At 52.6% G+C, this 16,092-nt stretch overlaps 1 protein-coding gene across 2 annotated transcripts in view; it reads right to left on the reverse strand.

Moving 5' to 3' along the window:
* The window catches only part of pelp1 (proline, glutamate and leucine rich protein 1), a 63,966-nt gene that overhangs the window by 11,405 nt on the left and 36,469 nt on the right, over positions 1–16,092 (reverse strand). For both annotated transcript variants that reach the window (XM_078200826.1, XM_078200827.1), the window contains exons 11-15: positions 15,886–16,002; positions 12,321–12,471; positions 10,023–10,188; positions 8,240–8,295; positions 3,650–3,853 (exon numbers count right to left, since the gene is read on the reverse strand). In XM_078200826.1, the coding sequence (XP_078056952.1) occupies positions 3,650–3,853; positions 8,240–8,295; positions 10,023–10,188; positions 12,321–12,471; positions 15,886–16,002 (694 nt within the window). The remainder of the gene's footprint in view (positions 1–3,649; positions 3,854–8,239; positions 8,296–10,022; positions 10,189–12,320; positions 12,472–15,885; positions 16,003–16,092) is intronic.

Below are 16,092 nucleotides of genomic sequence, written 5' to 3' on the forward strand. Positions count from 1 at the left end.
TGTGGGTGGAATTTTATCGGCACGTCCGTCGAGGTCCGGACGATCCCACCCAAGGCCAACAAAGATTGCCGTTCTCCGAGCCTTGCCAGAATAGGGGTGGGCATGCTGGTACATTTCTGGCCTTAGTGTCCAAAGATGTGCAGGTTAGGTGGATTGGCCGTGCTAAATTGCCCCTTAGTGTCCAAAGATGTGCAGGTTAGGTGGATTGGCCATGCTAAATTGCCCCTTAGTGTCCAAAGATGTGCAGGTTAGGTGGATTGGCCGTGCTAAATTGCCCCTTAGTGTCCAAAGATGTGCAGGTTAGGTGGATTGGCCGTGCTAAATTGCCCCTTAGTGTCCAAAGATGTGCAGGTTAGGTGGATTGGCCATGCTAAATTGCCCCTTAATGTCCAAAGATGTGCAGGTTAGGGGGATTGGCCATGCTAAATTGCCCCTTCGTATCCAAAGATGTGTAGGTTAGGTGGATTGGCCATGCTAAATTGCCCCTGAGTGTCCAAAGATGTGTAGGTTAGGTGCATTGGCCATGCTAAATTGCCCCTTAGTGTCCAAAGATGTGTAGGTTAGGTGGATTAGCCATGCTAAATTGCCCCTTCGTATCCAAAGATGTGTAGGTTAGGTGGATTGGCCATGCTAAATTGCCCCCGAGTGTCCAAAGATGTGTAGGTTAGGTGGATTGACCATGTTAAATTGCCCCTTAGTGTCCAAAGATGTGCAGGTTAGGTGGATTGGCCATGCTAAATTGCCCCTTAGTGTCTAAAACTGTGCAGGTTAGGTGGATTGGCCATGCTAAATTGCCCCTTAGTGTCCAAAACTGTGCAGGTTAGGTGGATTGGCCATGCTAAATTGCCCCTTAGTGTCCAAAACTGTGCAGGTGAGGTGGATTGGCCATGCTAAATTGCCCCTTAATGTCCAAAGATGTGCAGGTTAGGGGGATTGGCCATGCTAAATTGCCCCTTAATGTCCAAAGATGTGCAGGTTAGGTGGATTGGCCATGCTAAATTGCCCCTTCGTATCCAAAGATGTGTAGGTTAGGTGGATTGGCCGTGCTAAATTGCCCCCGAGTGTCCAAAGATGTGTAGGTTAGGTGGATTAGCCATGCTAAATTGCCCCTTCGTATCCAAAGATGTGTAGGTTAGGTGAATTGGCCATGCTAAATTGCCCCCGAGTGTCCAAAGATGTGTAGGTTAGGTGGATTAGCCATGCTAAATTGCCCCTTCGTATCCAAAGATGTGTAGGTTAGGTGGATTGGCCATGCTAAATTGCCCCCGAGTGTCCAAAGATGTGTAGGTTAGGTGGATTGACCATGTTAAATTGCCCCTTAGTGTCCAAAGATGTGTAGGTTAGGTGGATTGGCCATGCTAAATTGCCCCTTCGTATCCAAAGATGTGCAGGTTAGGTGGGTTGGCCATGCTCAGTGTACGGGGCTACGGCGATGGGGCGGAGGGGATAGCCCGGTTAAGATGCTCTGTCGGAGTGTCGTTGCCGAGTTGATGGGCCAAATGGCCTCCCTCTGCACGGTAGGGATTCACTCGGCTGGGATGAGGACTTGCCCTGTGGGGAAGCGTTGAGTTGGTTGGGTTCCTACTCCTTGGGAGTTTGGGAGAATGGGAGGGGGTCTGAGTGAAACATGCAAGATTCTGAGGGGACGCGTTTGCAAAACGGCCTGCCCTGTGGTTCCACGGTTCCAGACCTCCAGAGCCCCGGGTTAGCCCAGCACTTAAAGTCAGATAAGTGTGAGGGGAGATGGTGGTGTTGTCATTGGATAAATCATCCAGGATAAATCCCTGGGGAGCTGGGGTCAAACCCCACCGCGGCAGGTGGCGGAATTGGAATTCAATAAAAATCTGCAGTCCAACTATTGTCAAAAAAACCCATCTGAGGTCCCCTTTAGGGGGAAGGAAATCTGCCGTCCTTACCCGGTCTGGCCTACATTGCATTGGACGGGGTGCAGAGGAGATTCACTGAAATGCGCCCGAGGTGGAACATTTAAGTTCTGGAGAGAGCTTGGGTAGGCTTGGGTTTATAGAATCATATAATCCCGACAGCGCAGGAGGCGGCCATTTGGCCCATCGATCCTGCACCGACAACAATCCCACCCAAGCCCTATCCCCATAACCCCCACGTATTTACCCTCCTGACACTTAGGAGCAATTTAGCATGGCCAATCCACCTAACCTGCACATCTCGCGGACAGTGGGAGGAAACCGGAGCACCCGGAGGAAACCCACGCAGACACGGGGAGAACGCACAAACTCCACACAGTAAGCCGGGAATCGAACCCAGGTCCCTGGCGCTGTGAGGCAGCAGTGCTAACCACTGTGCCGCCATTTTGTTGGCGCAGAGAAGACTGAGGGGTGACCTGATCGAGGTGTTCAAGGTTATGAGAGGCACGGACAGAGTTGACAAGGAGCAGCTGTTCCCCTCAGTTGAAGGGTCAGTCACGAGGAGACATAGGTTCAAGGTGAGGGGTGGGAGGTTTAGGGGGGATGTGAGGAAAAACCCTTTTTACCCAGAGGGTGGTGAGGGTCTGGAATGCGCTGCCTGGGAGGGTGGTGGAGGCGGGGAACCTCACATCCTTTAAAAAGTACCTGGATGAGCACTTGGCACAGCGTAACATTCAGGGCTATGGGCCAAGTGGAGGTGCAGAGGAGATTCACGAGGTTGATTCCGGAGTTGAGAGGGTTGGCTTTTGAGGAGAGACTGGGTAGACTGGGGCTATACTCATTGGAATTCAGAAGAATGAGGGGGCGATCTGATAGAAACATATAAGATTATGAAGGGAATAGATAAGATAGAAGCAGGGAAGTTGTTTCCACTGGCGGGTGAAACTGGAACTAGAATCATAGAAAACCTACAGTACAGAAAGAGGCCATTCGGCCCATCGAGTCTGCACCGACCACAATCCCACCCAGGCCCTACCCCCACATCCCTACATATTTTACCCACTAATCCCTCTAACCTACGCATCTCAGGACACTAAGGGGCAATTTTTGGGTTCCTGCTCCTTGGGAGTTTGGGAGAATGGGAGGGGGTCTGAGTGAAACATGCAAGATTCTGAGGGGACGCGTTTGCAAAACGGCCTGCCCTGTGGTTCCACGGTTCCAGACCTCCAGAGCCCCGGGTTAGCCCAGCACTTAAAGTCAGATAAGTGTGAGGGGAGATGGTGGTGTTGTCATTGGATAAATCATCCAGGATAAATCCCTGGGGAGCTGGGGTCAAACCCCACCGCGGCAGGTGGCGGAATTGGAATTCAATAAAAATCTGCAGTCCAACTATTGTCAAAAAAACCCATCTGAGGTCCCCTTTAGGGGGAAGGAAATCTGCCGTCCTTACCCGGTCTGGCCGACATTGCATTGGACGGGGTGCAGAGGAGATTCACTGAAATGCGCCCAATCTAACCCGCACATCTTTGGACTGTGGGAGGAAACTGGAGCACCCGGAGGAAACCCATAGAGACATGAGGAGAATGTGCAAACTCCACACAGACAGTGACCCGAGCTGGGAATCGAACCCAGGTCCCTGGCGCCGTGAGGCAGTAGTGCTAACCACCGTGCCAACCGTACACATACAGACACGTGCTATCTCAAATGGGAAGAAACGGAAGAGGGAGATGCTGGGGGATGCCGTAGCTCTCGCTTCCTCGCCTTACCTCGGTGTCTCCGTCGTTCTGGCCTTGGCTGAACATCCTGACGGCGCAGTGCAGTGGCGGCGGCCATTTTGAGTTGGGGACCAGCAGCAGGAAGAGCAGGAGGCGGTAGAGTTCTCTGCGGCAGTCCGCCCGGAGGTAGGGGCTGGCCGCGCTCGTGCCCTGTTGCAGACGGATCAGGAGGGGCAGTGCCAGCTCGTGTAGCTTCTGCGGGGGTGGGCAGAGGAGGAGAGAGAGAGAGATGAAGAGGTCAGCAAAGGAGATGGCTTCAAGGCAGACTTGCCGCTGAAGGATGCCCCAACAGGAAAAAGCTGGTCTCATTGCGACGAGGATTAGAACCGCAAAACTCTGATACAAACGTTCCACATTCACAGACCATAATCAGTAAAGACGGGCAACAACACCTCCTCCACGATCACCCACACCGGTGCCCCACAAGGCTGTGTTCACAGCTCCCTACTATACTCCTTATCCACCTATGACTGAGCAGCCAAGTTCCCCTCCAATTCGGTTTCCAAGTTTGCTGATGACACCACCGTAGTGGGTCGGATCTCAAACAATGACGAGACAGAGTACAGGAATGAGACAGAGAATCTGGTGAACTGGTGCGGCAACAATAATCTCTCCCTCAATGTCAACAAAACGAAGGAGATTGTCACCGACTTCAGGAAGCGTAAAGGAGAACATCCTCGTCTACATCAACGGGGACGAAGTAGAAAGGGTCGAGAGCTTCAAGGTATCCAGATCACCAACAACCTGTCCTGGTCCCCCCCACGCCGACACTATAGTTAAGAAAGCCCCACCAACGCCTCTACTTTCTCAGAAGACTAAGGAAATTTGGCATGTCAGCTACGACTCTCACCAACTTTTACAGATGCCCCATAGAAAGCATTCTTTCTGGGTGTATCACAGCTTGGTCTGGGGCTCCTGCTCTGCCCAAGACCGCAAGGAACGACAAAAGGTCGTGAATGTAGCCCAATCCATCACGCAAACCAGCCTCCCATCCATTGACTCTGTCTACACTTCCCGCTGCCTCGGGGAAAAGCAGCCGGCATAATCAAGGACCCCCACGCGCCCCGGACATTCCCTCTTCCACCTTCTTCCGTCGGGAAAAAGATACAAAAGTCTGAGGTCACGTACCGACCGACTCAAGAACAGCTTCTTCCCTGCTGCCGTCAGACTTTTGAATGGACCTACCTCGCATTAAGTTGATCTTTCTCTACACCCTAGCTATGACTGTAACACTACATTCTGCACCCTCTCCTTTCCTTCTCTATGAACGGTATGCTTTGTCTGTATAGTGCGCAAGAAACAATACTTTTCACTGTATCCCAGTATCTGTGACAATAATAAATCAAATCCTTCTCCCCTATGTACTCTATGAACGGTATGCTTTGTCTGTATAGCGCGCAAAAAACAATACTTTTCACTGTATCCCAATACATGTGACAATAATAAATCAAATCAAATCATTCGCCCCTCACCAACCCACCTCCGTGTCTGAAGAGCTCCCGCAAAACACCCTCAGGCCACGTTATGAGGTTAAAGGCACTACATAAATGCAAATTAATGCATGAAAATCCCACGCAAGGTGCTGAGCACAACAGGACAATATCCTGGTCCAATGCAGAGGTGCCAACGAGGGACAGAATCTTATGTTTTTTTTCCTTCAGGCTCCTTGAAGGGACAGACCGAACGTAATCGACAATTTTGCCGCCAGCGCGATTAATGATCAGAAGCGAAAACCCAAATAAAGGCCAACTCGGGGGTTACATTTTTCGAACGAAATAAAAAGGAATTTTAATTGAAGATTCAATTATTTAATCGGAGCAGGTCATTCGGCCCATTGCTGTGCTGCCTCTTTGAAACTAATCATAGAATCCCTACAGGGCATGAGGAGGCCATTCGGTCCATTCAGTCTGCGCTGACTACAATCCCACTCAGGCCCTATCCCCATAATCCCTTACACGTACCCCAGCTCGTCCCCCTGACACTAAGGGGCAATTTAGCACGGCCAATCCACTAAACCTGCACACCTTTGGACACGAAGGGACAATTTAGCATGGCCAATCCACCTAACCTGCACATCTTTGGACACTAAGGGACAATTTAGCACGGCCAATCCACTAAACCTGCACACCTTTGGACACTAAGTGGCAATTTAGCATGGCCAATCCACTAAACCTGCACACCTTTGGACACTAAGGGGCAATTTAGCATGGCCAATCCACCTAACCTGCACATCTTTGGACACTAAGGGACAATTTAGCATGGCCAATCCACTAAAACTGCACACCTTTGGACACTAAGGGGCAATTTAGCATGGCCAATCCACCTAACCTACACATCTTTGGACACTAAGGGGCAATTTAGCATGGCCAATCCACCTAACCCACACATCTTTGGACACTAAGGGACAATTTAGCACGGCCAATCCCCCTAACCTACACATCTTTGGACACTAAGGGACAATTTAGCACGGCCAATCCACCTAACCCGCACATCTTTGGACACTAAGGGGCAATTTAGCACGGCCAATCCACCTAACCTGCACATCGTTGGACACTAAGGGGCAATTTAGCACGGCCAATCCACCTAACCTACACATCTTTGGACACTAAGGGACAATTTAGCACGGCCAATCCACCTAACCTACACATCTTTGGACACTAAGGGACAATTTAGCACGGCCAATCCACCTAACCTACACATCTTTGGACACTAAGGGGCAATTTAGCATGGCCAATCCACCTAACCTGCACATCTTTGGACACGAAGGGACAATTTAGCATGGCCAATCCACCTAACCTGCACATCTTTGGACACTAAGGGACAATTTAGCATGGCCAATCCACCTAACCTACACATCTTTGGACACTAAGGGGCAATTTAGCATGGCCAATCCACCTAACCCACACATCTTTGGACACTAAGGGACAATTTAGCACGGCCAATCCCCCTAACCTACACATCTTTGGACACTAAGGGACAATTTAGCACGGCCAATCCACCTAACCCGCACATCTTTGGACACTAAGGGACAATTTAGCACGGCCAATCCACCTAACCCGCACATCTTTGGACACTAAGGGGCAATTAAGCACGGCCAATCCACCTAACCTGCACATCGTTGGACACGAAGGGGCAATTTAGCATGGCCAATCCACCTAACCTGCACATCTTTGGACACTAAGGGGCAATTTAGCATGGCCAATCCATCTAACCTGCACATCTTTGGACACGAAGGGGCAATTTAGCATGGCCAATCCACCTAACCTGCACATCTTTGGACACAAAGGGACAATTTAGCATGGCCAATCCACCTAACCCACACATCTCTGTACAGTGGGAGGAAATCGTGCAGGAGGAGGCCATTCAGCCCATCGAATCACCACCAACCACAATCCCACCCAGGCCCTATTCCCCTAACCCCACGTATTTACCTTGCGAATCCCCCTGACACTAAGGGGCAATTTGGCACGGCCGATCCACTTCCCCCGCAAATCTTTGGAGTGTGGGAGGATACCAGAAAACCCCACGCAGACACGGGGAGAGCGTGCAAACTCCACACACAGGCAGACAGTGACCCAAGCCGGGAATCGAACCCGGGTCCCTGGCGCTGAGAGGCGGCAGCGTTAACCACTGTGCCACCCTAATGAAGCAATTGGTAAAATCATAGAATCTCTACAGTGCAGAAGGAGGCCATTCAGCCCATCGAGTCTGCACCGACTATAATCCCACCAAGGCCCTATCCCCATAACCCCATCGCTCTTGGGAATCTCTACCGCCTGCAAGGACCTAACATTCCCACGCAAGCATCCAAGGTGCTTCCGTCACTGGTGCCCTTTTTTACACAGATAGCCCACCACCATTTGGGGGGCAGAATTTCCCCTCGCACCCCCTGTAAGCCTCCCAACCTCTTATCCTTAGAACACGTACCGGCCGACTCAGGAACAGCTTCTTCCCTGCTGCTGTCAGACTTTTGAATGGACCTACCTCGCATTAAGTTGATCTTTCTCTACACCCTAGCTACGACTGTAACACTACATTCTGCACCCTCTCCTTTCCTTCTCTATGAACAGTATGCTTTGTCTGTACAGCGCGCAGGAAACAATACTTTTCACTGTATCCCAATACATGTGAGAATAATAAATCAAATCCTTCTCCCCTATGTACTCTATGAACGGTATGCTTTGTCTGTATAGTGCGCAGGAAACAATACTTTTCACTGTATCCCAATACATGTGAGAATAATAAATCAAATCCTTCTCCCCTATGTACTCTATGAACGGTATGCTTTGTCTGTATAGTGCGCAGGAAACAATACTTTTCACTGTATCCCAATACATGTGACAATAATAAATCAAATCCTTCTCCCCTATGTACTCTATGAACGGTATGCTCTGTCTGTATAGCACGCAAGAAACAATACTTTTCACTGCGTCCCAATACATGTGACAATAATAAATCAAATGAAATGTTCTGGAGATCATGAGGTGGAGGAATGTGCTTTATAAAAGAGTGCGCCGTTGTTTGATCGAGCCCCGACTTTGCGTAGCGCCTCCCCCCTCCCCCGGAGCCAGCCACACTCACCTTGTGTGTGTCCTCCTTCAGCAGGCTTCCACAGGACAGGATGACAGCGCTGCAGACTGACGGAGTGGAGGGGGTGGAGGGAAGAAAACACAAAATTAGGGACCCCACCAGCCAGTGACGAAGCCAAAAGGCCGATGGAGAGCAGAGAGGAAGGGTCCGCCTGGGCAGCATCCGCTGGGCTGACAATCACACAATCCCCACAATGCAGAAGAGGACACTCGGCCCATCGAGTCTGTAACGACTCTCTGACAGATACAGTATCTTACCCAGGCACCCCCCCTGCACGGCCGTATCGCTGTAACTCAGTTAGAACGGCTAATCCCATCTGACCTACACATCTTTAGACACTAAGGAGCAATTTAGCACGGCCAATCCACCTAACCTGCACATCTTTGGTCTGTGGGAGGAAACCGGAGCACCCGACGGAAATCCAAGGAAACATGGAGAGAATGTGCAGACTCCGCACAGACAGTGACCCGAGGCTGGGAATTGAACCCGGGTCCCTGGAGCTGTGAAGCAGCAGTGCTGACCCCACTGTGCTACCGTGCCGTCTGATCAGTCTGCATCTCACATCAAACCATCAGGGGATCCCGGTCCGAGTGTGCGCGCAAAGGTTCTCCCCACCTGGAGAGGGAGGAGAGCAAGAGCGAGAGCGGGCCGGCGGGGGAGGGGGGCGGGGAGGGGGGGAGAGAAGGGGGGGCGGGTGTGAGGAAGGGGGGTGGGAGTGGGGTGGGGTGGGGGGGAGGGGGGGGTGGAGCGGGGGGCTGGAGGGGGGGAGGGGGGGGGTGGAGTGGGGGGCGGGAGGGGGGGAGGGGGGTGGGGGGAGGGGGTTGGGGGGGGAGAAGGGCTGGGGGGGGGAGGGGGGCTGGGGGGGAGGGGGGTGGAGCGGGGGGGTGGGAGTGGGGTGGGGGGAGGGGGAGGGGGGGTGGGAGTGGGGTGGGGGGAGGGGGTTGTGGGGGGAGGGGGGTGGAGCAGGGGGCGGGAGGGGGTGGAGCGAGGGGGTGGAGCGGGGGGGTGGGGTGTGGGAGTGAGGTGGGGGGAGGGGGGTGGAGGGGGAAGGGGGTGGAGGGGGAGGGAGCGGGGGGCGGGGCTGGGGGGTGGAGCGGGGAGTGGGAGTGGGGTGGGGGGGAAGGGGGGTGGAGCGGGGGGTGGGAGGGGGTTGGGGGGGAGGTGGGGTGGGGGGAGGGGGGTGGAGCGGGGGGGTGGGAGTGGGGTGGAGCGGGGGGGGGGGGTGGGGTGGGGGGGAGGGGGGTGGAGCGGGGGGGTGGGGTGTGGGAGTGGGGTGGGGGGAGGGGGGTGGGGGGCAGAGTGGGAGGGGGGGCGGGGGTGGGGGAGACAGAGACAGACAGACAGACAGAGAGAGAGAGAGAGTGGAGAGGGAGTGGGAAGGTGAATTCAAAACCAAAAAACAGACATTGTTTCGACTGGGAATTTCCTGATCTGGAATCCGATAAGAACCTGGATCTGATCCTCACGGAGTGACTGAGGCAGCTCACATTTCACACCAACTGGATCGAGACTGGAAAGGAACCAGGGAGAAGGGAATATTTTTTTATTCATTCCTGGGTCACGGGCGTCGCCGGCTGGGCCCAGCATTTATTGCCCATCCCTAGTTGCCCCTTGGGGGGCAGTTGAGAGTCAACCCCATTGGCTGTGGCTCTGGAGTCACATGTAGGCCAGACCGGGGTAAGGACGGCAGATTTGTTAATGCCCCAGGAATGAACGTGCGGCGGGGGGGGAGACGGGGAGACGCAGTGAGGTGGGCGCCAGCGCGCGTGGGTACCTTTCAGCGCCGCCAGGCAGACATCGCTGTTGGCGGCCGGGTCCTGCTTCTTGTGGCCTGTCATGGCGGTGGCGTCACTCGGGTCCATCAGCTTCTGCTTCTTGTTGCTGTGCTTGCCGTAGTGGAGCTGCTGCGCCCCGTCCCCCGCCGGTTTGCCCGCCCGCAGCTGCAAGGGTCCAAAGGTCAAAGGCCACTCAGTCGGGTTGACGCAGGAGCTGGCTGGGTCACACCCCTCCCCCCTCTCCCCCACCCCGACTGCCCCACGGGGCTCCCCAGTCGGCTGGAATGAATCATAGAATCCCTACAGTGCAGGTGGAGGCCATTTGGCCCATCGAGTCGGAACCGACCACAATCCCACCCTGGCCCTATCCCCATAACCCCAGGCATTTACCCTCTTAATCCCCCGACACTAAGGGGCAATTTAGCATGGCCAATCCACCTAACCTACACATCTTTGGACACTAAGGGGCAATTTAGCATGGCCAATCCACCTAACCTACACATCTTTGGACACTCGGGGGCAATTTAGCATGGCTAATCCACCTAACCTGCACATCTTTGGACACTAAGGGGCAATTTAGCATGGCTAATCCAACTAACCCGCACATCTTTGGACACTAAGGGGCAATTTAGCATGGCCAATCCACCTAACCCACACATCTTTGGACACTAAGGGACAATTTAGCATGGCTAATCCAACTAACCCGCACATCTTTGGACACTAAGGGGCAATTTAGCATGGCCAATCCACCTAACCCACACATCTTTGGACACTAAGGGACAATTTAGCATGGCTAATCCAACTAACCCGCACATCTTTGGACACTAAGGGGCAATTTAGCATGGCCAATCCACCTAACCCACACATCTTTGGACACTAAGGGACAATTTAGCATGGCCAATCCCCCTAACCTACACATCTTTGGACACTAAGGGGCAATTTAGCATGGCTAATCCAACTAACCCGCACATCTTTGGACACTAAGGGGCAATTTAACATGGCCAATTCACCTAACCTGCACATCTTTGGACACTCGGGGGCAATTTAGCATGGCCAATCCACCTAACCTGCAAATCTTTGGACTGTGGGCGGAAACCGGAGCACCCGGAGGAAACCCACGCAGACACGGGGAGAACGTGCAGACTCCGCACAGACAGTGACCCGAGCCGGGAATCGAACCCGGGTCCCTGGCGCTGTGAGGCAGCAGTGCTAACCACTGTGCCACTGTGCCGCCTTGAATGTGGTGGTAGGAGGTGGTAGAGAATGCGTGGGAGCAAATGCCACATACCCCACAACGAGGCTTAAATGCTGCAACCCCAGAAGTGTAGATGAGTGTACATTGCAGGCCTCAGTTCATGGTGATCGCGGTATTGACTACAGCCCTTCAAGAGTACAAAACGTTACAACCCCCCTACCCAGCCTTGAGGGCTAAACTATTTCCTCCGAGAGCAGCGCTTCCTGAATTCTTTCCCCCCTCCCCTGTGCTGCCATCCTGTAAAAGTTTTAAAAAGTTTATTTATTAGTGCCACAAGTAAGGCTTACATTAACACTGCAATGAAGTTACCGTGAAAATCCCCCAGTCGCCACACTCCAGCGCCTGTTCGGGTAACACTGAGGGAGAATTTAGCACGGCCAATGCACCCTAACCAGCACGTCTTTGGACTGTGGGAGGAAACCGGAGCGCCCGGAGGAAACCCACGCAGACACGAGGAGAACGTGCAGGCTTCGCACAGACAGTGACCCAAGCCGGGAATCGAACCCGGGTCCCTTGCGCTGTGAGGCAGCAGTGCTAACCACCTCCCCATGTCTGCGTGGTAAATTCTCCCTCAGTGTTACCCGAACAGGCACCGGAGTGTGGCGACTAGGGGATTTTCACAGTAAGTTCATTGCGGTGTTAATGTTTAGCCTGCTTGTGACTAATAAATAAACTTTAAAACTTGAATTGTAATACTGAAAGTGATGTACTTTTAGAGTAGATTTGGATCCCCACCAAAACTCCTCTCCCTTGCTGTGTTGAACCGGGCCTGGGGAATAAAGGAACATCTTATACCAGAATACCGTCTCCGCGAGTCTTTGTATTAGCTGAGCCGTAATTAAGAAGGGAAATCCCTCACGCGAAAGCCAGCTTCATGCTTAGTCTCTGAAGCAAAGCTCCAACAATCGATGACTGACTGAACAAACTTCCGTGATGGATTCTCGCTCATCAAAGACTCGCGAGAATTTTTAAAATCCCAAATGTTATTTTCTCCTTGCGAGTCACGCACCTTCCCATCCCGCCCACTCCACGGCACGCTTACCTTCGTCGTGCCCGCGGCCGGAGTGATGTCAGCGATCATGTTAGCCAACAAGACGTCAGAATGGTGGAAGACCCCTTGCAGAACACCCGAGGAGGCCCCGCAGACCTTCACCCACGTGCCCAGGACCTCGTAGACCTTGACTCGCACTGAGCTGTAAACACAATGTTGACATTGACTATACGACACTGAGAGGGCGCGCCGCACGGTGGCGCAGTGGTTAGCATCGCTGCCTCACAGCGCCAGGGACCCGGGTTCAATTCCAGCCTCGGCACATTCTCCCCGTGTCTGCGTGGGTTTCCTCCCGCACTCCAAAGATTTGCAGATTAGGTGGATTGGCGTGGTGGCTGGCGCTGTTACCTCCCGGCGCTGGGGCTCTGGATTCGATTCCCGCTCAGGTTGCTGCCTGCGCGGATTTTGCGCGCTTTCCCCCCCCCCCCCGTGTCTGCGTGGGTTTCCTCCGGGTGCTCCGGTTTCCTCCCACAGACCGAAAGACGTGCGGGTTAGGGTGCATTGGCCGTGCTAAATTCTCCCTCAGTGTTACCTGAACAGGCGCCGGAGTGTGGCGACTAGGGGATTTTCACAGTAACTTCATTGCAGTGTTAATGTAAGCCTTACTTGTGACAATAAAAATAAATAAATCAACAAAGAATGTCCAACGATATGGAGGTTAGGTGGATTGGCCGTGCTAAATTGCTCCTTAGTGTCCAAAGATGTCTAGGTTAGGTGGATTGGCCATGCTAAATTGTCCCTTAGTGTCCAAAGATGTCTAGGTTAGGTGGATTGGCCATGCTAAATTGCTCCTTAGTGTCCAAAGATGTGCAGGTTAGGTGGATTGGCCATGCTAAATTGCCCCTTAGTGTCCAAAGATGTGCGGGTTAGGTGGATTGGCCGTGCTAAATTGTCCCTTAGTGTCCAAAGATGTGCGGGTTAGGTGGATTGGCCATGCTAAATTGCCCCTTAGTGTTTAAAGATGTCTAGGTTAGGTGGATTGGCCGTGCTAAATTGCTCCTTAGTGTCCAAAGATGTGTCGGTTAGGTGGATTGGCCATGCTAAATTGCCCCTTAGTGTCCAAAGATGTGCGGGTTAGGTGGATTGGCCGTGCTAAATTGTCCCTTAGTGTCCAAAGATGTGCGGGTTAGGTGGATTGGCCATGCTAAATTGCCCCTTAGTGTTTAAAGATGTGTAGGTTAGGTGGATTGGCCGTGCTAAATTGCTCCTTAGTGTCCAAAGATGTGTCGGTTAGGTGGATTGGCCATGCTAAATTGCTCCTTAGTGTCCAAAGATGTGCAGGTTAGGTGGATTGGCCATGCTAAATTGCCCCATAGTGTCCAACGATGTGCAGGTTAGGTGGATTGGCCGTGCTAAATTGTCCCTTAGTGTCCAAAGATGTGCGGGTTAGGTGGATTGGCCATGCTAAATTGCTCCTTAGTGTCCAAAGATGTGCGGGTTAGGTGGATTGGCCATGCTAAATTGCCCCCTTAGTGTCCTAAAATGTGCGGGTTAGGTAGATTGGCCGTGCTAAATTGCCCCTTAGTGTCCAAAGATGTGCGGGTTAGGTGGATTGGCCGTGCTAAATTGCCCCTTAGTGTCCAAAGATGTGCGGGTTAGGTGGATTGGCCGTGCTAAATTACCCCTTAGTGTATAAAGTTGTGCAGGTTAGGTGGATTGGCCGTGCAAAATTGTCCCTTAGTGTCCAACGATGTGCGGGTTAGGGGGATTGGCCATGCTAAATGCATGGGATTATGGAGGTCGGGCGGAGGAGGGGAGATGGGTGGGATGCTCTTTGCGGAGAGTCAGTGCAGACACGATGGGCCAAATGGCCTCCTCCTGCACTGTCGGGATTCTACGGTTCAGTGGAAACCTGGCAAATGGCGAAACTGCGAATGGATATTGCTTTACGATGAAAGTCAACGAAGATAGGTTCGGGCCATCTTGGAATGGTACATGTATAAGAGACCGTATACATTTGAAGAGAGTTTTACTGGAGAAATTGGTCAATAAAACAAGGAATGTGTAACATTTGCCGCAGTTACTTGACTTGAGACTGGAGGTGGGCTGGGCTCAACAACAGGGAGCACCCAGATGGAAACCAGGGCAGGCGACGCACACACAATGTGCGCTCTCTACATCCTGGACATCTAATCTATCTGAAACGTTATCTTTGATGCTAATTCTTTGTCATTGGGCCTTTCCTAACAATGGCTTCTATTTTTCAAACCGCGTTAGTTGGACACCGAATGGGTGAACTGGGCTTTTGCTCGGATGAGTGAACTTGTCAAAGAAGAAGTGGGCCGCACGGTTGGCACTGCGGTTGGCACTGCGGTTGGTCACTGCTTCCTCACAGCGCTCGGGACCCGGGTTCAATTCCAACTTCGGTAACTGTGCACGTTTCCCCGTGTCTGCGTGGGTTCCCCCCAGGGCGCTCCGGTTTCCTCCCACAGTCCGAAAGATGTGTGGGTCAGGTGGATTGGCCATGCTAAATTGACCCTTAGTGTCCAAAGATGAGTGGGTTAGGTGGATTGGCCATGCTAAATTGTCCCTTAGTGTCCAAAGATGTGGTTAGGTGGATTGACCATGCTAAATTGTCCCTTAGTGTCCAAAGATGAGTGGGTTAGGTGGATTGGCCATGCTAAATTGCCCCTTAGTGTCCAAAGATGAGTGGGTTAGGTGGATTGGCCATGCTAAATTGACCCTTAGTGTCCAAAGATGAGTGGGTTAGGTGGATTGGCCATGCTAAATTGTCCCTTAGTGTCCAAAGATGTGGTTAGGTGGATTGACCATGCTAAATTGTCCCTTAGTGTCCAAAGATGAGTGGGTTAGGTGGATTGGCCATGCTAAATTGCCCCTTAGTGTCCAAAGATGAGTGGGTTAGGTGGATTGACCATGCTAAATTGTCCCCTATTGTCCAAAGGTGTGCGGGTTAGACGGATTGGCTATGTTAAATTGCCCCTTCGTGTCGAAAGACATGCAGGTTAGGTGGATTGGCCATGTTCAATTGTCCCTTGGTGTCCAAAGATGAGTAAGTTTCTACGTGGGTTTCTTCCGGGTGCTCCTGTTTCCTCGCACTGTCCAAAAGATGTGCAGGTTCGGTGGATTGGCCGTGATAAATTGCCCCTTAGTGTCAGGTGGGGTTTGGCAGGGTAAATATGTGGGGTTACGGGGATCGGGTCTGGGTGGGACTGTTGTTGGTACAGGCTCGATGGGCAGAATGGCCTCCTTCTGCACTGTAGGGATTCTGTGAAAGTTGTGAATGGAAGAACGTTCCTGCGCCTGTCACACGCTAAAAAAACAGGGTGACTGCACAAGGCTAAAGGACACGACAATGGACAAGCAATTAAACAAAAGATGGGCCTAGAGGAGCTGCGAATGGCAGGGTGGGGAACACCCGCCGCCCAAAACAGATCGAGACCCAATACTGGCGACGAGGACAGGAAACAAAATGGCGGTGGGAACGACCTCTTGAGCTGAGGGTTTTTCACACATCGTCATAGCACTGATTCCACGACACTCCCTCCCCGAATCTCGCCAAACCCTCGCAAACCCCGCACGCGTGGCAGAATCTGACCTGTACGCTTTCTCCTGTCCCGGCACGACTGCGTCTCGGGGCGTGCCCCACGTGGTCAGGACCTGGGGGAAGAGCCTGCAGATGATGTCCGAGAAACGCAGAAGATGCTTCCTGCACCTGTCAAGTCAAGACACAACCAACGTCACCACCCCTTGGGCACCATCTTTATCCGCTCACCCACCACGCGCGGGAACAGACAGACAGGCG

This window comes from Mustelus asterias, chromosome 31 (assembly GCF_964213995.1).
Source record: "Mustelus asterias chromosome 31, sMusAst1.hap1.1, whole genome shotgun sequence".
Classification (NCBI taxonomy): Eukaryota; Metazoa; Chordata; class Chondrichthyes; order Carcharhiniformes; family Triakidae; genus Mustelus; species Mustelus asterias.